The sequence below is a fragment of the Nicotiana sylvestris genome, chromosome 11 (genome assembly GCF_000393655.2).
Source record: "Nicotiana sylvestris chromosome 11, ASM39365v2, whole genome shotgun sequence".
NCBI lineage: Eukaryota > Viridiplantae > Streptophyta > Magnoliopsida > Solanales > Solanaceae > Nicotiana > Nicotiana sylvestris.
Genome location: NC_091067.1, coordinates 159788819 through 159816294, shown reverse-complemented (window position 1 = coordinate 159816294; position 27476 = coordinate 159788819). Strand labels below are relative to the sequence as shown.

The 27476-nt window shown below is 38.8% G+C and overlaps 1 protein-coding gene across 3 annotated transcripts; it reads right to left on the bottom strand.

The window, feature by feature from the left end:
- Positions 1-15: 15 nt before the first annotated feature.
- LOC104233514 (uncharacterized) lies at positions 16-26968 on the bottom strand. Of its 3 annotated transcripts, none has more exons than XM_070162389.1 (10): positions 26479-26968; positions 8028-8052; positions 6319-6491; positions 5069-5437; positions 3171-3256; positions 1642-1720; positions 1503-1562; positions 1198-1319; positions 1044-1115; positions 16-741 (listed from the first exon to the last, which is right to left on the bottom strand). In XM_070162389.1, the coding sequence occupies exons 4-10, from the start codon at positions 5435-5437 to the stop codon at positions 639-641; spliced, it is 891 nt and encodes a 296-aa protein (XP_070018490.1). In that variant the 5' UTR covers positions 6319-6491; positions 8028-8052; positions 26479-26968; the 3' UTR covers positions 16-638. The 3 variants fall into 3 exon arrangements, with proteins under 3 accessions (XP_070018490.1, XP_070018491.1, XP_070018492.1); XM_070162390.1 differs by having other exon boundaries at positions 6319-6488; XM_070162391.1 differs by lacking the exon at positions 6319-6491.
- Between the last annotated feature and the right edge of the window lie 508 nt (positions 26969-27476).

The following is a 27476-nucleotide window of genomic DNA, read 5'->3' as shown; positions in this document are numbered from 1 at the left end:
TTCTTGGTTTAGAAGTCTATCAAACGTAGCAAGCAAAACCTTAAAAGCAGTTTCTCATAGTACAATCGGATGACACTTTCGCATTGTATAATGTGATTTTCAACCTCTAATTTGAGAATTATTTCCTGCTCTACGCATGAAGATGTATCTAATTTGTTGTTTCAACTTACAGTTGATGATGAGTGAGGTTTGTTATAATGGTAAAAACACTTCCACTGCCAATTGATAGGTGGTGGAAGATATTGCTTTGATACGACTCTGTCGCTTACACGAAGTTGTAGTCAAAATCTAAGGGAAACCAGTCAAGAGGAAACTTGCAGCTTTCTATACTTCTGTTGTCCCTCACACCAGCATGGCTACACGTACCTAACCAATATAGAGGACCGTAGGCTAAGTTCATCTCCAAAAAGTACGGACGTAGTGAGCCCAAAATGCATTTTTGGAAGCCAAAACTAGATGCTTCATCAAGAAGTTGAAATGCTTCTGACGGAAAATCCTCGAATAGCACCAGTATTAGCAGCTTGAAAGCCTGAGTGGTAAAAGCCTGCTCTCTGTAGTTGTTTTTGTCCTTACAACCTTTCTTTACCTTCAATATCTTTGTTTCATCTTCTCTAAGAGCTTTCAGAGTCAACAGTCATCTATATCTTGTGAACACTGTAACCGGCATCCTCCGATGTCAAGTTCTCCCTCCAGTTCTCAAATTCAGATTCACCAAATACTACTTGCTTGATACCAACATAGCTGTTCAGAAGATATTATCGAGGTGAGTCTATGGCTACAAACTAGCAACATGCGGAAAACAAATGGCAAGAATACAACACAAACAATCTGCCTGAAAAGTACAACTTAGACAGCCTATTTAATGTGATGCTCTGTTGGCCAACACAATTAATTGAGATGAAAAAGAAGGTGGTGTTTGCCAATAATGGTCTGCAGAGCCTAGGATTTAGGTTCCAGGCATACTCATCTTGAATCAAAAAATTGTTTGCATGTTGGGAGAAAGAGAAAGTCTACTTCAGAATGAAGAAGGAACTGAAGCTTACTCGAAGCTTATCTGTGTCAAAGCATTAATCAGTACATCCAACAGTAAATGCTCACTTGTCCCAATGTCCACCCTATCATAAGAAAAAGTCAATTTATAAGCAACAAGCACCATTTCATATCCAAGGATAACTAATTCAACAAAATAACCTTTACCATATGCGAGCCAGGTTATCCTGAATCTCAAGATCCCCAATGTTATAGAACGTAGTAGAATTTACATTTGCCCCCTGAACAGCATCATAACTTGGCCTTTTGTCCAAAGGAGATTGTGACAACTGCCATGAAGAAACTTAGTTGGTTGAGCCTAAAATATAAGACACCTCTGACGCTGTGAAAGGCTATTGTTTGAGCTTTCATCAAGTAAACACATTACTACCATTTTAGATTGACAGATTATTTCTTTTCGTTTCCAACCTCTAAAATAAGCACATAAAAAGTACATAATTTGCGGAACTTACTTGCATATTCAGTGAATTGCATCCACCAAGACGTCCAACAATGTGCCAAGAACGAATTGTCTGCAACAAAGTTATGAAAACTAAGTCGATAAAATCCATAAGCAAATGTATCAAGAATCATGAAGCGTAAATTACTTACATCACAAATCAAGGAGATATCCTTCTCCAACGGGGCATTGTAGAACTCAAACCATATGTAGGAGTTTGTAAAATCAAATCTGAATCAGAAGTAAGCAAAATTTGTTATGAAAAATTCACTCCTGAAAGGATCTGCCAGCAAATCTCAGATCTAGCATGGTACTCTTTCAACGGCATGCAGAATATTTGTCAGATAATTATCCTTCAGTCAGGATTGTGGGAAAATGTAACTGTAATGAGATACAACCAAAGGACTAGAATTGTACTACTACGCAAAAACTCACACTTTCTGTTCAATTGCTGACATAAACGTGCTTCAGAGAAAGGTGGAATACAGAAGAAGTTGTGGTCGTTGCGGGGTAAGTCATCACCAGGCATATTCACCAAAAAACAGAGAAACTGTCGAGCATTTTCACTCAAGAAAAGGTTCAATCCCCTATTATCCTTCTAAATATAATCAAGCATACAAGTCAAGAGGGAAAGGAGTTGAATAAAAAGAAAGACGACTTTTGATTTCTCTCAAACAGGCACCTCTTTTATCTTTCCTAACAAAACTATAATATTAGGCATTTCAGGACTATATTAGCAATGGGGTGTTCTAGTCTATAGTCATCTATTGTTGAACTAGAAATCCTTCTCTGACAATTTAATTGGAATGGAACTGACAGCAGTTCTAAAGAAAGTCATGCACGTCGAGTGAAGGGCTAATATCAAATTTACAGAATTACTCGATACTTGTGATGGTGGGAGGTACCTCCTGAAATTAGTCGAGGTGCGCGCAAGCTGGCCCTGACACCGCGGTTTATAAAGAAAAAGTATTGTGCAAAAGGCAAAGATGAATATAATTTTGGTACTTTCTTGTTATTTGGATTATTTCATGTTATGTACATTATGACCTATAAAATAATCAAATATGTCCTTTGCAGACATTAATGTGTTCTGACAATATATATAGATTATGAAACGATTCAAGATATTTTTTCAGATAACAATTACAATCCATTTTTGCTCAACGGATACAAAACACCCATGCTTTAGCACCTGGTGCAACAGCAAGCAGAATACCACTTGTAAATAATCCAAGAAGCATGACGGATATAATAACTACTAAAGGTAGTAAGAACAACGACAACTAATTCATCAGCTAATTCCCAAAAAGTCGAAAACTAAGATTATATATTAGTATCAGTTGTTTCATTTACGTTTAATTTTTATTCAGTGTGAATCCGCTCATGCCCAATCCTGATGAGCGAGTCCATGCTAGACTAGATGCATCAACATACGTGTTTCACCAACTTGAGGTTAGCAGATAAAATAAAACCCCAGTCAATGGAATTAAAAAGCAATCGTATGAAGAACAAGGAGATCTCACGGATTTGTTCAGCTTTAGAGTGGACTCAGTGAGAAAGGTAATATTGCTAATTCTATCAGACAAACCAAAAGGATGCAATTAATGATTGTTAGATTCATCAAGTAATATGTATTCTCAGCATGGTTAGTGTCTACTCTCGTGCATGAGTCTAAACTTACTTGTTGAACGTCACATTCATGGGTGTTGCTGAACCTGTCTTCGTATGTACTATTTTATTCCTTTTCTTTCTCAATCTCTCCTCCATCTGATAACAAAGTAAATACAGTTAATTAACAACAATATTAAATTAGAAGTAGACAGAGCAAACTACGAGCAACTAGAAAAGTAGACATTTGTTTTACTTCACTGATGTCCAATATACCTCTAACACAGATGTTCAAACCAACAAAAAATTCCAATTCTAATTCACACCCAATTGAAAAAAGCCACAAACATGAAACACAGAAGACAAGTGTAACAAAAACCATAACCTGCATAACTATATCAAAGTAATTGAATTAATTTGCACTTCCTTTCAAGAGGCAAGAGGTGAAGCAAATGGTGGTTGCTACCCTTGCTGAGACTGGTATGAACCTTTCAGATGATATTATTGAGAGCATAATCGACAAGGTATTTCAACAACCTACAATTAAATGCTAATTTTGATCATTTTTTCATTTGAAGGAGCGTTTTCTTATTTATATCTGTTTAATAGTGATATATCCAATACTAGTTTCCCTTGATTATTTGGCTTGTTGTCCGTCTCATTGAAGTTTCGTCCCGTCCTGTTTCTATCTTCTCAGAACCACATCATATTCTTAGAGAAACTTTAGTGATTTAAAGCGTGAACAGGAATTAAGGATGGGACCATCTTTAGCTTTGTTCCTCCCATAGACAAGATATCGACAGTGTTTGATACCAACAGTGTCAGTAAGAAAGTTGTTGAGAAACCATTCAACTTCTGAGTTGGAGTCTCTTCTTTCAACTCTCCCCTGCATTATGCCACAAAATGGTATAGTATAGATATTTTATATTGGGAATTTTCTCGTTTATTTGACTAATGTTGAGTAGTTTCTGATTCATTGTTAATTATGTGTTTGCTAAGACTTAGAGGTATTCCATCTGGATGGCAAGTATACTTCTCGGCTCAGATGTTTTCTACCCTTGCATGGAAGATGAAATTTTATTTTAGTGTGTATGATACACGACCCTTGAACCAAGGGTCTATCGGAAACAGCACCTCTATCCTCACAAGGTAGGGATTAGGTCTGTGTACACATTACCCTCTTCAAACCCCACTTGACGATCCAAGTGCCTTCATTCTCTTGTTTCTCTAAGAAGTTGAGACTAATTTTGAGCTACGAAATAAATATCATCCTAATTTCTATTTGTGAGTATGTACGGAAGATTAAGGTAGAAGGTTTTTAGGTAGCCGAGCATTTTTCTTTGTCTTACTCAGTTCGCTAGCATTAGTGTTAATATGATATCTGTTATTCATAGATGACTATTACTACCTAGAGTTTGATTGCATTCTTGGATTCGATCTTATATCATCTTGCTATTATTCCTACTTGTTGCAATTACCTTTTCTTTTTCACTCGTTCTCTAACCGAGGGTCTATCGGAAACAGCCTCTCTGCCCTTCCAGGGGTAGGGGTAAGGCTGCGTACATCTTAGCTTCCCCAGACCCCACTCATGGGAAACCACTGGGTTTGTTGTTGTTGTTGTTGTTGTTGTTCCTTTCAAGAGAAATTAACTAAATGGATACAAAATTATTAGGAACAAACAATCGGGCAATCTTTTTTTATTTTTTACGATGATAGTGTTCGGTCCAGCTTGCGCGCATCTCGCTATTTTATTGGGTACCTGCTACCTCCCACAACTCTGCCCACCAAGGCTTGGTGGGCAAACGGAAGAAATCACCTAGTGCTTTATTGTCTCTGCTGAGATTCAACGGATTTTAACCTGAAACCTTATGATCGGCAATAATTAAGATGATTTGTACCAAAGACGAAGGAAACAAAAACAAACAACCGCAAATTAATTCAAAAAGCATATGAGCCAGCAAAAAAACTGACCATTGACTGAGCTTTATCCGGATCATCAAGACAGCTGCCAAGAATCTCAGCAAGCTCAGGATCTTTGTCATAATTCTTCTCATCTTCTCTACCTCTAAACCCTCTACTACGAGAAAAGCCCTCCTCCTCCTCCTCCTCCTCCCCCTCCTCCATTTCCACATCAATATAATCGCCATCATCGTTGTTTTCTTCAAATGTGGTCAGCAAAGTTTTTGCCCTTTGGCAGTTCGTTAGCGTCCTCATACATGAGCTTTGCTTGGGATGAAAACTTAGAATTGAGTGGCAATGACTAAATTGGGGTGAAAAAACTCTGCTATGGGAAGTCCGAGGTAGTTGGAAAAGAGATGCACTGTGCTGCAACATAAACATCTACAAACAGAATCTTGATTATAAACAACTAAAAACAACAAGAACATATTAACTAATAAATGTGTGTGTGTATATATATATATATGAGACAAATAAGAACATATATTGGGTGCGTTTGGTATGAAGTTTTCTAATTTTCCCATGTTATAAATGTTTTGGAACCATTTTTCTTATGAAAGGAAAATGTTTTACTTATCTAGAGAAGGGAAAATATTTTTCAAAACTCCTTCTCAACCTTTCTCACCCTCACTAACCCAGCTCACCCCCTCTCTTCAAAAAAAAACGTTTTTTTTTTCAAATTTCAGTTTTTCCGTTACCGCCCCACCCCACCCAACCCCCGGCAAAAAAATTATTTTTTACCTAAATTATTTGTAATATAAAATAATATTTTTTAAATATATTTTTCAATTGTAATATTTTTATTTATCGGTTTAAAAGTTCAAAATTTTACAAATTACAAAATTATGAGTTCGGCGGTTTATGTGTTTGGAAGTTTACGGGACATTATAAAGTTTACGAGTTTGAAATTCCGCGGTTTCGAAAGTTTAGCGGTTCGAAAGTTTATGAAATTTGTGGGTTCGGAAGGTTATTGGTTTGAAAGTTTATGACTTCATGTTTATTATATCTAAATTATTTATGAATAATCTTGAGAAGTCATTTTCCTTAATTTGCGTACCAAACACCGGAAAATGACTAAGATTACTGCTTGTTTTCCAAGAAAAAATTTTCTTGGAAAATATTTTCCGTTATACCAAACACACCCATTAACTAAAATTAGTTGTTAACACTAAAAAACAACGCAAAAGATAAGGGTTTTGGCCCAAATGGTAAGTAATATGCAGGAAATAAAATATGTATGGAGAGAAAAAGCAGAAACATACACTTTGATGCCGTAAGGGAAAAAGAAGCTGAAGAGCTCGCTGCAGAAAGAGATACGAAGGAGCAAACTAGCGCTGAGGATAGATGGACTAGAACGTAGCTTGGAAATTGTCGATCCAATAGTTTGTTTTTCGTCCGGCTAGTAGAAGGTAGTTGGGCTTGGGCCAAGTTCCTTCTAACCAAGGGGAGAAATTCAAAAATACCCAAGTTTATAAGTGATCATTCAAAAATAGCCACAGTTTCAAAAGTTATTGAAATTTAGACATTTTTATGTAAAGATAAATTTGAACAAAAATACTGTTCAAAATCCGAAAAATACTCCAGCATAATATACTGGAACTCCAGTATAATATACTGAAGCTCCAATATATTGTATTGGAGCTAGCAAAGTATAGTGGTCCAGCATAATATGCTGGAAGTTCATACACAGGTGCACCGAACTCCAGTATATTATGCTGGACCGGTCTCTATTGCAACAAAATAGTAGCTATTTTTCAATGACTTGCAAACGCTAGCTATTTTTCAATGACCAGTCCGAAAACTGGCTAGCTCGTGCTATTTGACTCTAATCAAGTGATCCAAAATCTTCTTGGCTTTGGCATATTTGACCGGTCCATCAAAAATAATTACAAGCGTAAGCCAAATATATAAAAAATATATATATTGATTATATATATATATCGACTATTATTTATATATATATATATATCGATTATTATTTGAAGGCGTCTATATTATATAAAAATCCCAAATGTTTTTCTTTCTAAAATATTTCATACCAAAATACTTGTATTTATAATTTTATAAAGGATAATCCAAGGGATAAATCAAATATTGATGTCAAAAGTATACTCTAAGGGGTCGTTTGGTTTGAATTTAAATTATGCTGAGATTAGTTGTATTGAGATTAATTATGTTGGACTTAGACATCCTAGTATTATTCCTTATTAATTGTTTGGTATGTTGTATTAATCCTAGGATGTCAATTTTACTGCTTTATCACGGGATAACTTATCCTTGGATTGCTGTTCCACCCTCTGGCAAAGGTATAAGCTATCTCAATACTGTTTTTAATTAGGATAACGTATCCTAAGATTAGTAACCAAACAAGGGATAAAGGGTACTAATTTTTTATCCCATGATTATTTTTGCTTATCCATCATACCAAACGACCCCTAAATGATTATGTATCCTTTTAGGGTTTGGCTCTAGCTCCTAAATGAGACTCAAACCAGCTGAGGTGCCTAGGAATGTGATGAGTGATATGGTTAAATTGGCAACAAATGTTGCCATCTTCCACCAATCAAAATGAAGGGAGTAATAGAATTGCGTCAATCATGGCTCCAGGTGGGTCGTGAAAGTTGAGAGAATTCCGGAAAGACTTAAAGAAAGTTACAATAGTCAAAAATGAGTAAACAAATATTTGGAGTCAACTATACCAGCTTTTGTATGTTATCCTTTATAGGATTCATGATACACTCTGAACAAACACAAATATTAGAAAATTCTAACAACTTAAAGAAATAGACAAAAATTAAATCTTGAAAACACCCAGAATAAAATTCAATTAAATTAGTCACCACAAGCTTTATAGATGATAATAATTGAATTTTTGAAGACACCTACCAAAAAATTCAATCAAATTAGTCAACACAAGATTTATAACCACTGAAGAATTGGATCTTGAAAAAAAAAAAAGCAAGAGATGTACCTGAGAAGAGGTTTAGACGGAAGAACTGAAATCACCAGCAGCGTTTTGTTAGGATTTGTGTTCCACCATCATCAGAGACCAAATTCCATGTTAGGAAGAAGGGGAAAAGAAAAAATAAATTCTATAGGAAATGCCAAAAACACATAGAGAGATGAAGACGGAGATAGAAAGGAGGTGACCAACAAAACTTTAACCTACTATCTGGAAACTCACTTACGATCCTAAGTGGATTGTACTTTTAGCCAAGTCCAACGTTTTTTGCATTTTGCACCCTTAAGTATAATTTTCCCGTTACACCCTGTTCTTCTTTTTTAACAATTTTCCCTAATGTGTTTCTTTCTTCTTCTTTTTTAGAATTGTATGTAAATACTAATATTCATTTTCGAAAGGGGTAAAATAAGATAATAATTCTTTTTTTCTATTTTTTTAGAGAGAATTATACATAAGTACAATCCATATACATAAATCATGCATCTTACTCATAACTTTGCAATCTATAGCCAATCTTAAATATTGAAACTACTTCAATTTTAACTTTTTATCTCATCGGTGCAAAGCCAATAATTGAAGTAACAAAACTAAAAGAAAAATAGAGATCGGAGGTCGACAATATAAACACAAATAAATTTTATAATAAATTAAACATTCTCCTATTTTTTTCGTATGGCAAAACATGATTTTTATAATGAAATATTTCAATCTTTTAGTATATTTTAAACGGTGAATCATTTAAGTTTTCACACATCAGAATTGTCCATCAAACTTTAGTTTAAAAGTGTAAATTTTTATGTGCAATATAAACTTATATTATTTGAGAAGTTCCACATCAGCTCTATTTGCCCCTCCGTTATATAGATAATATAGATTATAGGAAAAATGCATAAGTGTCCTCCGACATATACCCGAATTTATAACTACACACTTTATCTTTGCGGGAATCATATTACCTCCCTAATTTAAAATGGAATAAATACTTGTAACGACCCGACCGCTCGTTTTGAGAAATTAAGCTCTGTCCGGCGGCGTAAGGTCTAGAATAGCTTCATAATATGAGTATCGACTTGCGTGCATGATTGAACTCAGCTAACGGATAATTCAAATTCAAATTGGAAGAAGGAATCTAGCTTTGGAAGTTTAAACGGTGAGAATTTGACCGAAATTGGACTTTTGAGTAAATGACCCCGGAATAGGTTTGGGTGATCTCAACAGCTTCGTATGATGATTTTGGGCTTAGGCGTGCATCCGAATTCAAATTTGGAGGTTCGTAGGGTAATTTGAGGCGTTTCGGCGAAAGTTGAAAAAGTTGATGCTTGGAAAATGGATAAGTTTTATCCATAGTTGACTTTTGAGATATCGGGGTCGGAATACGACTCCGAGACTTAGAGCAGCTCTGTTATGTCATTTTGGACTTGTCTACAAAATTTGGCGTCATTCTGGGTTGATTTGATAGGTATCGGCACAAGTTTTCGAAGTTGGAAGATTTGGAAGTTCATAGTTTGATTCATGGTGTGATTTGTCATTTCAGCGTTGTCTGATATGATTTGAGACCTCAAGTGAGTCCGTGTTAGGTTATATGACTTGTTTGTAGGTTTAGACGGGTCCCGGGAGACTCGGGTGTATTTTGGGTGTGTTTCAAATCATTTTGGGCTACTTTGAATGGTGATTATCTGATATTTGGTGTTGTTCTTCGCGTTTGCGAGGATCCTCGCGTTCTCGAAGAAGAATTTGGCATATAGAAGTTTGTTCTTCGCATTCGCGAAGAAGGAAATCTCGGTTGCACAGGTCTGACTTCGGAGGCTCATATCTCACAATCTATAAGGAATTTCGAAAGGATCCAAATATAAAAGTTGTAGCTATTTGTGTCTAGTTTTCAGAAATGTAAATTAATTGGCATTTAGATTTGTGTACAAAAACTTATGATAGTTACACTATAGGCTGCCCGGAGAGAGCCCGAAAATCTCTGTTTCACATGGTTGACTTTGGAAGCTTATATCTTGTAATATATAATGATCAGAAAATGTGCAACCTATGAAACTATAGCCCTTGGTATCTAGTTTTCAGAACATCAAACCATTTGTCATTTGTAGTTGTGTGCAAAAGTTATGGTCATTATACTAAAGGCAGTCTAGAATGAGTTTGGAAGTTGTTGACGAGGAATTTACTCATCGGGAACGCGAGAGAAGGGTCGTGAACACAAAGAACAACCCTTGGGCAGGCAGAATATATTCCCAAATCGAGGGTTAGACCATTTTAGTCATATCTTGACTTGTGGAGCTCGGTTTTGAGCGATTCTTTAAGGGTTTTTCACACAAACCGATTGGGTAAGTGTTCTTCATCTAGAATCTAACATATTCCATGATTTTATCTTCATTTGCATCATTTAATTTGTGATTTGGGTTGGGAAATATTAGTTTTTGAAGAAAATTCCTAAAATGAAAAATCATGATTTGAGGGACCAAATGGTATCGGAATTTGATAAATTTTGTATGGTTGAACTCATATCGTAATGGGTATTCGGTTTTTGTAAAATTTGTCGGGTTCCGAGGTGCGGGCCCGGGGGGTCGACTTTTGGACCGATTTTTGGATTTTGTTAAAGATTGAGACTTTTTGATCCGGAATCATTTCTTATGTGTTTTATTTGTGCTTTGAAGTTAATTTGGTTAGATTTAAGCAGTCTGGAGGTTTGTTCATCGGAGAAATGCATTTTAAAGTATTGGTTTGTCGTCTTTGAGATAAGTATCTTGCCTAACCTTGTGGGGGGGACTTCCTCTTAGGATTTGAGTCTGTTATGTTTATTATAGTTCGTGTACGCGAGGTGACGAGTGCGTGCTCGGACTTATTTGTGAAAAAATTGCCTTTTTAGGGTTCTTAGGTCCTTATATTCATTGTGTATGAATGTGTACTTGATATGCTTGAGTATTTCACTTACTAGTTTCACCTCTACATGCTCTAATTGGAATTTAATTGCTTATGATTCATTCTTATTGCCTATTTGACTCTTATTTTTCTTAACTGAAGATTTTTACCTCTTCTATTGTCATGCTATCTTTCATAACTGCTCGTCTTTATTGGAAATCATTATTATCTCCCCTGTAATTATTTAGTCTTAATTGAGGTTATGATTATTTTCCCGCTGCTCATCCTTAATTGAAATTGTTGTATATTCTTCGTAAATTGCCCAACCTTAAAATAAGTTTAGATATCCTATATTTAGTCGACATTTCCTTATTTGGAATTATTTGATTCGTGTTAGCTTTCTTGTTGTTGAATTACATATTGTGGGATCGTTGCTTCATATTATTTTCTCCCTTGTTGAGCTGTTCTTATTATGCTTAGTATTCTTTATTGTGGTTATTCCTTGTGAGCTAGTTTTATCGTCTTCGTGTGATCGAAAGTTCTTGATTTAATTTACTTATCGTGTTCTTGTATATATTGTCATTGTTGTTGTTGTACTTTTTGTGGTGGTGCACGAGATTTCTGCCGTGCGGTTGTTGATATTGTGATGCACGAGGTTTCTGTCGTGCGGTGTTATTATGGGGTTGCACGAGGTTTCTGTTGTGCTATTGCTCCTATTGATATATTGCACATGCGGCGTGACAAGGTGGACTATGTCAAGGATTGTGTTAGCGGAAATGTAAAAGAAAGAACACAAGATTTAACGTGGTTCGGATCAAAATAATCCTACGTCCACCAGAGAACAATTGCCCTTTTAATATTAACAAAGGAAGGGGAGATTTCCCAATTACACTTAAGAGAATTTCTCTCTTAACTCTCTACTCACTACAATGTATTGTATTATTTTGGGATGATTTCTACAAGTGAAGGAGTGCATCTATTTATAGAGGTAAAGACCTCCTCTTGATGTCATTGCTGACATCAAACTACCTCCTCTTGATGTCATGGGTGACATCAAAGGAGGAAGCTTCCTCCTAGCATCCACACCAACTCTTTCCACCAACTCTTCCAATTGGCATGCCATTGTTGACTAAACATAAACCAACATTTTCAGCATGCCATTGTTGACTAAACATAAACCAACATTTTCAATCTCCACCTTGGTTTGCGTTTCGAGCGTGTGAACAACTCTGGCCAAAACTTCTAAGCTTACTGGGCAACCCCGTTGTAAGAAACAAGAAGAATCAAACCATTGTTGAACATACCACCTCCACCTAGCAACTGTTCTCTTCGGAGTTGCATCAGTTGATGCACACCCCCGCCAAGTCCTTGCAGTGTGCAAACTTAGCGAGCGGGACTATCTTGGTCAACATGTCTGCAGCATTATCGTCTGTGATAACCTTCACGACCTTGATAGTTCCCTCATCAATAACATCTCGAATAAAATGAAATCTGACATCAATGTGTTTAGTGCGCTCATGAAATCTCTGATTTTTCATTAGATGAATAGCACTCTGACTATCACATCTAAGAGTTGATTCCAGCTGAACCAAACTCAATTCCGCTACTAAACTTTTCAACCAGATAGCTTCCTTTACCGCCTCCGCTGCTGCCATGTATTCTGCTTCTGTCGTAGACAAAGCGACAATCGACTGCAAAGTCGACTTCCAACTGACGGCACTGCCAACGAGGGTAAAGATGTATCCAGTTATGGACCTTCTTCTGTCAAGATCTCCTGCATAGTCAGAATCCACATAACCGAGAATTGAAATACATGTACCACTTTTTCGAAAGGTAAGACCAACACCAGAAGCTCCTTTGAGATATCTCAATATCCACTTGACAGCTTCCCAATGCCTCTTTCCTGGGTTGGACATGTATCTACTTACCACACTTACAGATTGAGCAATATCTGGACGTGTGCATACCATAGCATACATAATACTACCAACTGCACTGGCATAAGGAATCTTTGACATATGCTCCACCTCATCCTCGGACTGAGGCATTTGTGACTCTGAAAGTTTAAAATGAGGAGCTAATGGTGTACTTACAGGCTTGCACGTTTGCATATTGAATCTTTCGAGAACCCTTTCAATATACCTCTTCTGAGAAAGATGTACAACATCGTCTTCTCTTGAAATCTCCATACCAAGGATTTTCTTTGCAGCTCCTAAATCCTTCATGTCAAATTCCTTACTCAATAGTTTCTTCAAAGCATTTATCTCTGTAATGTTGTTAGCAGCAATAAGCATATCATCAACATACAACAGTAAATAAATCATTGAGTTACCAGACATCTTCTTGTGATACACACAACTATCAAATGCACTCCTTGAGAATTCATGTGTAGTCATGAATGCATCAAACCTCTTGTACCACTGTCTAGGGGATTGCTTCAAACCATACAAAGACTTCTTTAGTTGGCATACGTGATCTTCTTTTCCCTCAGCTAGGAAACCTTCAGGTTGATCCATATAGATTGTCTCTTCTAGATCACCGTGTAAGAAAGCAGTTTTGACATCAAGCTGTTGAAGCTCCAAGTCAAATTGTGCAACCAATGCTAGTAGCACGCGAATTGAGCTATGCTTCACGACCGGAGAGAAAATCTCATTGTAGTCAATTCCCTCCTTTTGGCTGAAACCTTTTGCAACCAATCTCGCCTTGAACCTAGCATCTTCCACTTCAGGAATTCCCTCTTTCTTTCGGTAGACCCACTTGCATCCAACTGTCCTCTTCCCCTTTTGTCTTTTCACTAAGACCCATGTCTGATTCTTGTGAAGAGACTCCATCTCTTCAGTCATGGCTAACCGCCATTGTGCGGCATCCTTGCAAGAAGTTGCTTCAATATACGAGGAGGGCTCCAGATCTTTAATCTCTTCTTGTGCAGCTACGAACGCATATGCAATCAAGTTTGCTTGATTTATAAGGCGTTCCGGTTCTCGTGTCTGCCTCTTCTCCCTCCCCTTCGCAATTGTGTATGGTTCATTGACAGCAAGTTCTTCAACGCCTACATCTTCTGACTCATCTTTAACCTGAGTCTCTTGATCCTTTTCCTTGGCAAGCTCCACCGGAAGCTCCACCTGCTCGTTGTTCTTGTTTCCTGAAAACTCCACGGAAACTTTACGGGGATCAAGTATAGAGGATTCATCGAAGGTGACATCTCTACTAACTATAAATTTGAGTAAAGACAAACACCAAAGTTTGTACCCTTTTACTCCATCCACATACCCTACGAATATGGCCTTCTTAGCCCTTGGTTCAAGCTTTCCTTCATTAACGTGATAATAAGCTGGACACCCAAATACTCGTAAGTATGAATAGTTAGAGGGTTCACCTGACCATACCTCATTCGGAGTCTTAAAGTCAATTGCCGATGCTGGAGATCGATTGACAATATGAGCAGCAGTGTGAACTGCTTCAGCCCAAAATACTTTGGACATTTTGGCTTGTAGGAGCATACAACGAGCCTTTTCAAGAAGAGTTCTGTTCATTCTCTCGGCAACTCCATTCTGCTGTGGGGTATGCCTGACAGTCCTATGTCTTGAGATCCCATGAACCTTGCAGAATTCATTAAACTCTTCATTGCAAAACTCCAAGCCATTGTCTGTGCGAAGATACTTGATTTTCCGCTCCATTTGATTTTCAATCAAAATCTTCCACTCTTTAAATGCTTCAAAAGCATCACTTTTTGCCTTCAAAAAATACACCCAAACCTTTCGTGAGAAATCATCAATAAAAATGAGAAGATACCTCTTTCCGCCCTTCGATGGAAGTTTAGAAGGACCCCATAAATCTGAATGGATGTAGTCTAGCACTCCTCTTGTCTTGTGTTTGCCAGTGCTGAAGCTGACCTTCTTCTGCTTCCCTAGAACGCAGTGCTCACAGAAGTCAAGCGTGCTGATCTTCTCACCTTCCAAAAGTTTACGATTGCTCAACATCTCCAGTCCACGTGCGCTCATATGACCCAGTCTCATGTGCCATAGTCTTGCCTTGTCATCATTAGATAACTGCACTGTAGATGCATTTGCAGAGCCAACAATGGTGCTTCCGGCCAATGTGTAAAGGCCATTCTCCAGCTTGCCTTTCAGCATGACTAAAGAACCTTTAGTCACCTTCATAGTTCCTGCTTCGCTCATGTACCTGTAGCCTTGTTCATCCAGAGTACCCAAGGAGATCAAATTCTTCTTCAGATCAGGAACATGACGGACTTGTGTAATAGTCCTCACGATTCCATCATGGCAGCGAACCCGAACTGAGCCAATGCCAACTATTGCACAAGTTGCATTATTGCCCATTACTACGGTTCCTCCACTTTTCTCGTAGCTGCTAAACCAGTCTTTTCGGAACGTCATATGCAGAGTACAAGCAGAGTCTAACACCCATTTGTTTTCATAACTACTATTATTATTACACGATGTTGTTAGTACATAATCATTATCAAAATTATGTACCTGTTCAACTGTAGATGCACTCGCCTTTTCCTTGGACTTTGACATTGGGCAATCTCGTTCAAAGTGCCCCTTCTTGCCACAACCCCAACACTCTGTATTCTTCTTGTTCACACGAGACTTTGATCTGTGCTTTGATTTGGTCTTTCCCTGTTGGCTAGTCCGGCCTCTTACAAAGAGGCCACTTGCCTGGTCATCTCTATCTCCTTCAATGTGCCTCCGCACATCACTAGAGTTAAGTGCCTGCCGCACTTGCTCAAGCTTGATAGGCTCCTTGCTATACATCATTGAATTCTCAATATCACGATATCCTGAAGTCAATGAAAATAGCAAAGCACATGCAAGCGTCTCCTCCTCCCTTTTAATTCCTGCAATCTGTAAGTCCATGACAAGTTTATTAAACGCATCTAAATGATCTTGTAACGAAGTACCTGACCCCATCTTAAATGTGTGAAGACGCCGTTGTAACAACATTCTTGTTGTCACTGATCGGTCTTGGTATAGCCCTTCTAGCTTTTCCCACAACTGTTTGGCCGTCTCTTCGGTACCCGTACTCACTTCACAAAGCACGTTAGGTGCAAGGGATAGTTGGATTGCACTCAATGCATCCCCTTCAATCTTCTCCTTGTCGGGAGCTGATATATCCGTAGGATACTTTCTGTCAATAGCATGGATTGAACCTTCCCTCCGCAGTAACGCCATCATCTGGATCTTCCAGATATTGAAGTTGTTGCGTCCATTGAATCTATCAATTTCAAACTTCATGGAACTCATATTTGCTTGTTCTTCCTCCTTGGATCGTTAAAGAATCCTGTCGCTCTGATACCAATTGTTAGCGGAAACGTAAAAGAAAGAACACAAGATTTAACGTGGTTCGGATCAAAATAATCCTACGTCCACCAGAGAACAATTGCCCTTTTAATATTAACAAAGGAAGGGGAGATTTCCCAATTACACTTAAGAGAATTTCTCTCTTAACTCTCTACTCACTACAATGTATTGTATTATTTTGGGATGATTTCTACAAGTGAAGGAGTGCATCTATTTATAGAGGTAAAGACCTCCTCTTGATGTCATTGCTGACATCAAACTACCTCCTCTTGATGTCATGGGTGACATCAAAGGAGGAAGCTTCCTCCTAGCATCCACACCAACTCTTTCCACCAACTCTTCCAATTGGCATGCCATTGTTGACTAAACATAAACCAACATTTTCAGCATGCCATTGTTAACTAAACATAAACCAACATTTTCAGATTGATTGTGATGATTTGTGATGGCCTAGGGGCATTCTTGTTATTGATATTGTGTTTTGGTACGCTTACATGTATGAGCTTTATCTCGTCGAAGTTGTGAGGAAACATCTTACGTGCTTTCCGTTCTTTTCCTTATGCTTATTAGTTTGTCGGAACTATGTTAAAGCACTTGCACAAGCATACACATAGTTGAACACTCTCATTGGATGTGAAGTCCTCCTGATTTTGCTGAGTATAGATGCACACCCTTGTTTACTTGTTATATATGTGAGAGTGGCTCTAGTTAGCAAGTGAGTTGTCAGCATGACTATGAGGTGTGATGGGGGCACAGGATACCAAGTGTTATATTTCAGGTACCGGGACTCGTGAGCTGTAATTTGTCCGAGATTCGATACTTCGTGGAAATTGTTGGATAAGACTTGATGTGAACACTGTCATAGGATCTGAGTTATTGCTTACCTTTACTGTATTGTGAATTTAGAATTTGAGTTTGTGTTTTCGCTCACTCTTCTTTGTCATTATTTTGGTATTTCTGCTGTTACTTGCTATTTTCTTCCCTTATTATGATTGTAGCATTGTTAGCCATTTCGTTTAGTCTTTATATATACATCATGTTCCGTTGTTCCTATATTTGTATAGTTTAATAGACTGGTAGGTGTCTTGACTATTCCTCGTCACTACTCCACCGAGGTTAGTCTTGATACTTACTAGGCATTGATGTGGTGTTCTCATGCTACTATTCTGCACATTTTTGTTTTGCAGATCCAGGTATCAATCATTCGTAGTTGTGTAGATCATTGTTGAGGAGACTCAAGGTAAATTTGTTGTTGCGTTCGTAGGCTTCAGAGTCACCTTCTTAATTGTATTCAATTGTTTTCACTCTTTTCCAAACAGTTATATTTAGAAGTGGTAGCTAACTCTATAGATCTTATGACTTATACTACCGGGTTTTGAGAATTATAAATTTTGTAGAGATTTTCACTTCAAGACTATTAAATTTTATTTATTATTGTGGTATTTCAGTATGAGTTAAGCTTACCTAGTCCCTAAGACTAGGTGCCATCACGATACCCAAACGAAGGGAAAGTTGGGTCGTGACAAGTTGGTATCAGAGCTCTAGGTTCATAGGTACTACAAGTTATAAACGAGTTTAGTAGAGTCTTGTGCATCTGAAGAAGAGAAGCTTAGGCTTGAGAGGTACAAGAAGTACGACCCTCCTACCTTCAGTGGTCTGACTTCAGAGAGTGCACAGGGTTTTCTAAAGGAGTGTCATCGCATTCTCCGCATTATGGGTATTGTTAAGACGAGTGGGGGTTGCTTTTACTACGTTCCAGCTTAGGGGGTGCCTTATCAATGGTGGCGGGCATATGAGTTGGGTATCCCGATCGAGTCAGTTTCAATTACATGGGTTCAATTTTCAGAGATGTTCTTGAGAGAGTTCGTACCTCAGTCCTTTCATATGCATGGCATGCGAAGTTTGAGCAATAGTTCTAGGGCACTATGTCAGTATCAAAGTACACCGTTAGATTTAGTGATTTGGTCAGACATACACCGATTTGGTTTCTACTATTTAGGAGAGGGTCTGTCGGCTTATTGAGGGGCTTCATCCCAACATTAGTACTAGCATGGCTGGGGAGTTAGAGATAGATATTTTGTATTTGCAGACCGTGAGTATTGCTAGGAGGGTGAAGGGCATGATGGCTGGAGAGAGAGAGGTCAGGCAAGGCCGGGAGAGAGAGGAAAGGCAGGACCATGAGAGAGAGGGCAAGCGAGATCAGAAGAGAGAGTTTGAGGAGGTGAGGAGGCCTCGTAGACCGGGGAGATCTGCTGGTCCTTATTTTAGAGGTAAGATGAGACATGGTAGAGGTTTTGTAGGTCAGCCAGTTCAGTTTGCGCTTCAGGCTTTGAATAGTGACTCAGGTGTTCATGGGTCCCGGAGTACCCGTACCACACAGTTCCTACAGCCTCGTCAGCATGGAGGTTGCTTTGAGTGTGGAGATACTAGCCATATGGTGAGAGATTGTCCCAAACTTTGGGTCGATGTGTCACAACGAGGTATTCAGGCGAGTAGAGGGCGACCAAGAGAGGGAGGCCCGACTCGTTGATATGTTTCATATAGTAGGCTTAAGGTTGCTACGCCAGCTAAATGTCATTCATGTATGATTTTGGTTTGTTACAGAGGAGCACCATCCGTAGTTCATTATAGTTCTGCTTATCGGGGCGAGTTGCTCTATTTGTTGCTCCACTTATGGGTACGTTTCATGATTAGCACTATGTTTATGTGATTACCCTGTTGGGAGGTTCTATGAGTGATAGCCATGTCTATCGTCTGTTTCTAGTCATTTTCGAGAGTTTTGAGACTAGTAGTAAATTTTTGTTGTCTATTTCGGTAGGTTTGAAGTGATTTCCTAGTATTTTTGGCTACAAGCTATGATTTTTATGCTCTACAGGTGTGGGAGCCAATACGTGTTGTAATTTTGTTGACAGAACTGATCTAGTGAAAGGTTTCAGCTGGTTTGATGTACACCCTACTTGTGATTCAGAGTGAAGGGTAGGACCCTTATGATTTCATATGATTTGATATGTTTAGACCGAGTTGTGTACCACGTTGGGAGTTATATCAATATGAGATCCTTCTGATTCTTTTATATGCTTTATTTCTTTTTTGTTAGATTGTTTTGTAGATTAGTATTGATAGAAAAATTTGTGATTGTCGGGCTTGTTTGATAGTTCCCTTATGTGTTTCCCTTTCCATATTCAGTCATTTTCGTTCTGTGCTTCTTGACTTTTAGTTTGTGGTGTATGTGCCTATTGGTTTTAGCTGAGATTTAGTGATTCGGGTGTTTAGTGAAGTGGCTTTCGTGGTTATTGCATCATCGCCAGTATTGTGGAGGTTTGAAATGGGTTCCTATTGAATATGAGGCTTATAGCCGGTGCTGAATTTTATTTCGGGCGAATATTGTGATCAGAAATGTTATTGTGGGCATATGTGTGATGTGTCATATTGTAAGGTTGTACTATGTGGGCGTTGGCATGAATTGATGCAGCTAGTTGAGACTGATATCGGGTATGGTTTTGGAATCGGGTCTTTTAGAAATGGATGGAAGGTGAGAATTCTGGTTCTAACGCTTATCGGTATTGCTAGAAAGGCCAAATTTCAGTTGAGATGGTGTCGTCAGATTTATGTGGATTAGGGTAGCGTGGGATCACCCCCGGGTGTATGTTGGAAGTGTGCACTTAGGGAATTGAGGACTTCGAGGCAAATATTGGCACGTTCGAGGACGAATGTTGGATTTAAGAGGGGAGGATGCAACGACCCGGCCGCCCGTTTGAGAAATTAAGCTCTGTTCGGCGACATAAGGTCTTGAATAGCTTCATAATATGAGTATCGACTTGCGTGCATGTTGAATTCAGTTAACGGATGATTCAGAGTCAAATTGGAAGAAAGAATCTAGTTTTGGAAGTTTAAACGGTGAGAATTTGACCGGAATTGGACTTTTGAGTAAACGGCCCCGGAATGGGTTTTGGTGATCTCAACAGCTTCGTATAGAGATTTTGGACTTAAACGTGCGTGCGAATTCGGATTTGTAGGTCCGTAGGATAATTTGAGGCGTTTCAGCGAAAGTTGGAAAAGTTTAAGTTTGGAAAGTAAAGAAGTTTGACCCATTGTTGACTTTTGTGATATCGGGGTTGGAATACGATTCCGAGAGTTAGAGCAGCTCTGTTATGTCATTTTGGACTTGTCTGCAAAATTTGGCGTCATTCCGGGTTGATTTGATAGGTTTCAACACAAGTTTTCGAAGTTGGAAGATTTGGAAGTTCATAGTTTGATTCATGGTATGATTCGTTGTTCTGGCGTTGTTTGATATGATTTGAGACCTCGAGCGAGTCTATGTTAGGTTATATGACTTGTTTGTGTGTTTAGACGGGGTCCCGGGGGACTTGGGTGTGTTTCGGATCATTTTGGGCTACTTTAGAAGCTGATTATCTGATATCTGGTGTTGTCTTTCGCGATCGCGAGGATCCTCTCGTGTTCTCGAAGAAGAATTTGGCTTTTGGAAGTTTGTTCTTCGCGTTCGTTAAGAAGGAAATCTCGACTGCACATGTCTGACTTTGGAGGCTCATATCTCACAATCTATAAGGAACATGGAGATGAACCAAAAGCAAATGTTGTAGCCCTTTGTGTCTAGTTTTCAGAAATGTAAATTAATTGGCATTTAGATTTGTGTACGAAAAGTTATGGTAGTTACACTACAGGTTGTTAGGGGAGAGTTCGAAAATCTCTGTTGCATAGGGTTTATTTTGGAAGCTTATATCTCGCAATATATAATGACTCAAGGAAATGAGCAACCTGTGAAACTATAGTCCTTGGTGTCTAGTTTTCAAAACATCAAACCATTTGTCATTTGGAGCTGTGTGGCCATTATACTAAAGGTTGTCTGCAATGAGTTTGGAAGCTGCTGACGAGGAATTTACTCATCGCGAACGCGTAAGAAGGGTCGTGAACGCGAAGAACAACCCCTAGACAGGCAAAATATATTCCTAAATCGAGGGTTAGACCATTTTATTCATATCTTGACTTGTGGAGCTTGGTTTTGAGCGATTGTTTAAGGGGTTTTCACACAAATCGATTGGGTAAGTGTTATTCCTAGAATCTAACATATTCTATGATTTGATCTTCATTTTCATCATTTATTTTGTGTTTTGGGTTGGGAAAAATGTTGGATTTTAAACAAAATTCCTAAAATAAAAAATTATGGTTTGAGGGACCAAATGGTATCGGAATTTGATAAATTTTATATGGTTGAACTCGTATCGGAATAGATATTCGATTTTTGTAAATTTGTCGGGTTCCGAGGTACGGGCCCAGGGGGTCGACTTTTGGACCAATTTTTGGATTTTTTTAAAGATTGAGACTTTATGATCCAGAATAATTTCTTATGTGTTTTATTTGTGCTTTGAAGTTAATTTGGTTAGATTTGAGCAGTCCGGAGGATTTTTCATCGGAGAAGCGCATTTTAAAGTATCGGTTTGTCGTCTTTGAGATAAGTATCTTGCTCAACCTTGTGGGGGGGACTTCCTCTTAGGATTTGAGTCTGCTATGTTTATTATAGTTCGTGTACGCGAGGTAACGAGTGCGTGCTCGGACTTATTTGTGAAAAAATGGCCTTTAGGGTTCTTAGGTCCTTATATTCACTGTGTATGAATGTGTACTTGATATGCTTGAGTTTTTCACTTACTAGTTTTACCTCTACATGCTCTAATTGGAATTAATTGCTTATGATTCATTCTTATTGCCTATTTGACTCTTATTTTTCTTAACTGAAGATTTTTACCTCTTCTATTGTCATGCTATCTTTCATAACTGCTCGTCTTTATTGGAAATTATTATTATCTCCTCTATAATTGTTTAGTCTTAATTGAGGCTGTGATTATCTTCCCGCTATTCATTCTTAATTGAAATTGTTGTATATTCTTTGTAAATTGCCCAACCTTAAAAGAAGTTTAGATATCCTATATTTAGTCGACATTTCCTTATTTGAAATTATTTGATTTGTGTTAGCTTTCTTGTTGCTGAATTATATATTGTGGGATTGTTGCTTCATATTATTTTCCCCTTGTTGAGTTGTTTTTATTACGCTTAGTATTCTCTATTGTGGTTATTCCATGTGAGCTAGTATTATCATCTCCTTATGATCGAAAGTTCTTAAGTAGATTTACTTTTTGTGTTCTTGTATATATTATCATTGTTGCTGCTGTACTTGTTGTGGTGGTGTACGAGGTTTCTACCGTGCAGTTGTTGATATTATGATGCACGAGGTTTCTGCCGTGCGGTTGTTGTTATGGGGTTGCATGAGGTTTCTGCCGTGCTATTGCTAGTATTTATATATTGCACATGCAACGTGACAAGGTGGGCTATGCCAGGGATTGATTGTGATGATTTGTGATGGCCTGGGGGCATTCTTGTTGTTGATATTGTGTTGTGGTACGCTTACCTGTATGAGCTTTATCTCATGAAAGTTGTAAGGAAACATCTTACATATTGTCCGTTCTTTTCCTTATGCTTATTAACTGGTAGGAACTATGTTAAAGCACTTGCACAAGCATACACATAGTTGAACACTCCTATTGGATGTGAAGTCCTCCTGATTTTGCTGAGTATAGATGCATACCCTTGTTTACTTGTTATATATGTGTGAGTGGCTCTAGTTAGCAAGTGAGTTGTCAGCATGACCATGAGGTGTGATGGGGGCACAGGATGCCAAGTATTAGATTTCAAGTACAGGGACTCGTGAGTTGTCATTTGTCCGAGATTCGGTACTTCGTGGAAATTGTTGTATAAGACCTGATGTGAACCTGTCGTAGGATCTGAGTTATTGCTTACCTTTACTGTATTGTGGATTTAGGATTTTGGTTTGTGTTTTCGCTCGCTCTTCTATGTCATTATTTTGGTATTTCCGCTGGTACTTGCTATTTTCTTCCCTTATTGTGATTGTAGCATTGTTAGCCATTTCGTGTAGTCTTTATATATACATTGTCTTCCGTTGTTCCTAGTTTTGTACAGTTTATTAGACTGGTAGGTGTCTTGACTGTTCCTCGCCACTACTCCACCAATGTTAGTCTTCATACTTATTGGGCACCGTTGTGCTCATGCTACTATTATGCACATTTTTGTTGTGCAAATCTAGGTATCGATCATTAGTAGTTGTGAAGATCATTGCTGAGGAGACTCAAGGTAAACCTACTGCTGCGTTCGCAGGCTTCAGAGTCACCTTCTTACTTGTATTCAACTGTTTTCACTCTTTTCCGAACAGTTATATTTAGAAGTGGTAGCTAACTCTTTAGAGTTTATGACTTGTACTATCGGTTTTGGGAATTATAAATTTTCTAGAGATTTCTGCTTCAAGACTGTTAAATTTCATTTATTATTGTGGTATTTCAGTATGAGTTAGGCTTACCTAGTCCCTAAGACTAGGTGCCATCATGATACCCAAACGAAGGGAAATTTGGGGCGTGACAAGTTGGTATCAGAGCTTTAGGTTCATAGGTGTTACGAGTCATAAGTGAGTTTAGTATAGTCTTGCAGATCAGTACGAAAACGTCTGTACTTATCTTTGAGAGGCTACGGAACTATTAGGACAATCTCACTTCTTTCATTCCTATCATGCGAGCTTATTGATCTCGGTGTCTGAACTATTATCATTCCATTCTCTCACAGATGGTGAGGACACGCGCTGCAGTTACCGATGACGCTGCTCCCGGAGAAGGTGTCGCTGGAGGCAGAGATAGAGGCCGATGAGGAGTACGTGCCACAGCTAGAGCACCTACCAGAGCAGCTGTTGAGAAGCCGCCAGTAGCTCCAGTTGGGGGCAGGTACCGGAGGCGCCTGCTGTTACCTCCAGACTTCAGGAGACCTTAGCATAGTTTCTGAGCATGTTTGGTACATTGTCTCAAGCGGGGTTGATTCCGGTTGCACCAGCTACTTTACAGATCGAGGGAGGAACTCAAATTCTCGTCTCCCACACTCCAGAGCAGCAAGTCATGTTGGTCAGGTTCCAGACGTCATTGCAGCACAACCTGTGGTTCTAGTTCAACCCATAGTCAGGGCAGCAACATCTGAAGAAGAGTAGCTTAGGCTTGAGAGGTACAATAAGTACGACCCTCCTGCGTTTAGTGGTCTAGCTTCAGAGAGTGCACAGGGTTTTCTAGAGGAGTGCTATCGCATTCTCCGCGCTATGGGTATTGTTGAGACGAGTGGGGTTGCTTTTACTACATTCTAGCTTAGGGGGGAGGCTTATCAGTGGTGGCAGGCATATGAGTTGGGTAGCCCGACCAAGTCAGTTTCACTTACATGGGTTCAATTTTCAAAGATGTCTTGAGAGAGTTCGTACCTCAGTCCCTTTGGATGCATGGCGTGCAGAGTTTGAGCAGCTACGCCAGAGCACTATGTTAGTATTAGAGTACGCCATCAGATTTAGTGATTTGGCCAGACATGCGCCGATTTTGGTTTCTACTATTCGGGAGAGGGTCCGTCGGTTCATTTAGGGACTCTATCCTAGCGTCAAGACTAGCATGGCTCGGGAGTTGGAGATTGATATTTTGTATCAGCAGACCATGAGTATTACTAGAAGGGTGGAGGGCATACTGGCTTGAGAAGGAGAGGTCAGGCAAAGCTAGGAGAGAGAGGATAGGCAGGGCCATGAGAGAGAGGGCAGACAAGTTCAATAGAGAGAGTTTGAGGAGGAGAGGAGGCCTCGTAGACCGGGGAGATATGTTGGTCCTTATTTTGGAGGCAGGGTGCGACATGGTAGAGGTTTTGTGGGTCAGCCAGTTCAGTTTACGCTTTAGGCTTTGCATAGTGACTCAGTTGTTCATGGGTCTCGGAGTACCCGTACCGCACAGTTCCCACAGCCTCGTCAGCATGGAGGTTGCTTTGAGTGTTGAGATACTAGCCATATGGTGAGAGATTGTCCCAGACTTCGGGTCGATGTGTAAAGGGCGCCCAAGAGGGGGAAGCCCGGCTCGTTGATGTGTTTCATATAGTAGGCTTAAAGGCCGCTACGCTAGTTGAATATCATTTAGGTATGATTTCAGTTTGTTATAGAGGAGCACCATCCGTAGTTCATTACAGTTCTGCTTATCGGGGTGAGTTCCCATATTTGTTGCTCCACTTATGGGTACGTTTCATTATTAGCACTCTGTTTATGTGATTACCCTGTTGGAAGGTGTCACACCTCCTTTTTCACCTACACCCCCGGAAGAGGCGTAAAGGAGTTTTTCCAATTAAAGGACAATCGGAACGGGATTTAATTATTAATGATTCAGAGTCGCCACTTGGGATATTAATGGTGTCCCAAGTCACCGGTTGAATCCCGAACCGAAGAAATTTATGACTCTGTTACAGTCTACGAACCAGAAATCCGAGTAAGGAATTCTGTTAACCCGGGAGAAGGTGTTAGGCATTCCCAGGTTCCGTGGTTCTAGCACGGTCGCTCAACTGTTGTATTTGATTTTATCTGATTTTGATACATGTTCAAACCTATGTGCAAATTTTAACTTTAAACCGCTTTTATTCATTTTTTAAAAAAAAAAGAAAATTGTAACGTTATTAAAACATGTCGCGAACCACGTCACATAAATGCACCCGTGGTTTTGACATATTTTAACATCGTTGAGATTTGGATTTGGGTCACATAAATGTGCACCCGAGTTTAGGAAGGTGAATTATTAAATGGCGTGCCTAAAGCAACTACGCGTTTGCAACTTTGCGAAGGGCCATGGAAATTCGCTATATGGCACGCCTCGATTTCTAATTTCAAAGGATTTTATTATTCGAAGTTGTATAATCGGGTTACATGAAATGCACCCCCGAATTAAGATTCACATACCGTAACCATGCCACGGGAATCGTACTCATGGCCACGATAACTTAATTACCCATAGTTACGATGTTCGAGACTTAGTAAATTTCCCAAGATTTTGACAATATACCAACATTCAAACATTGGCCATTTAAACAAATGCATTTATATATTAAACGCACGTTAATACACTATAGAACTGATGCCTATTCATCATACAAATGCTACATAACTAATTTTATAAGGAATGTCCATTATCCAAACACACTACAGTGAAATCATAAGAAGCCAACTAAACATTTTTAATGAATTTCCAACATTGATAGTACTCTCTGATTTCACACTTCATCTTAAACACATCACAATGCTTCAACAAACACATAAAAGAACGAAAATAGTTGTCAAACAATCATGGGAATGAAACAGACGAGGAATGAATAATTCCATACAATTCTGAAATTTATATCATTCAAACAAAATGTAATACCTGATTACAGCAGCACAAAGACAAACAGAGAATAAGTCTCTTCAAAATGAATCCGAGTTCAGCTGACTTGCAGCTCCAAAATTGGATGGAGACGTGACCAAGACCAACGGAACTTCGACTTCGGAACTTGTCGGAAGTCGATGAAACATAGGCAAACCTCGACTCCTCAGCCTCGAAACTCGCCGGAAAGTCGAACTAAACTAGAAAACGAAACCAGCAAATTCCATGACAGGGAATAGCGATTTGGGGTTCGAAGTTTGGTTGGTTCGTCGTGTTGAAGCCAGAGATGAACAGGTTGGTTCGTTGGTGTTGAAACAGGCGACTCAACAGGGTGGGGGTCGTTGGTTTGGTCGATGTAGAGAGCTGGGTCGTTTGGGGTGGTCGTTGGCTGTGTGTCTCTGTGTGTTGTTGGAGCAGAAAGGGTAGGCTCCGATGTGGGAGAGGGGTCGCGAGGAAGACGACGCAAAGGGGGGGGGGGGGGGGGTTCGTTCCCTGCGCAGCTGCTCGCAGCTTTTCTGTTTTTCCAGACCCTTTTTTTTTTTAGTTTTTAGTCCTTGTTTAATATATATAGGTTTAGGTCAGTGGTAGGGTTTTAGGTTAAGGTGTATGGGCCTAGGAATTATGGACTTGGCAATTTTGGGTTAGGTCCAAAATTAGGTCTAAAGATGGGTTGCTCGAGCTCAAGCTCTATTCTTTTGCCGCGAATGAGATTAAAAATACGCGCTCATTTATTAATTAATCATACTATTAAAATAATTATTACAACAAAACTAACCATTAAACAAATCTATCTTTTGTATTTTCAAACATTATATTAAAAATAAAAATAAAAATAAAAATACGATACTATTGTTGTATATATTTTTAAGAGATTTTTTTTTAATTAAGAAAAACTACAAAATATAAATGAACCTATTTTTGTGATTTTGTTTTTCTTGTAATAAAATAGAGTAAAAGAGTCAAAATTACTTAAAATATCTATATTATGCCTAAATTAA

What these genes read in the sequence shown, in the direction of transcription:
- LOC104233514 (XM_070162389.1), bottom strand. Translation starts at nt 5,437, where the DNA reads ATGTTTATGTTGCAGCACAGTGCATCTCTTTTCCAACTACCTCGGACT. An exon ending in ATATCTCCTTGATTTGTGAT is followed by an intron (nt 1,563 to 1,641) that starts GTAAGTAATTTA and finishes ACTTTGTTGCAG; the next exon opens with ACAATTCGTTCTTGGCACAT. An exon ending in GCAATTCACTGAATATGCAA is followed by an intron (nt 1,320 to 1,502) that starts GTAAGTTCCGCA and finishes TCTTCATGGCAG; the next exon opens with TTGTCACAATCTCCTTTGGA.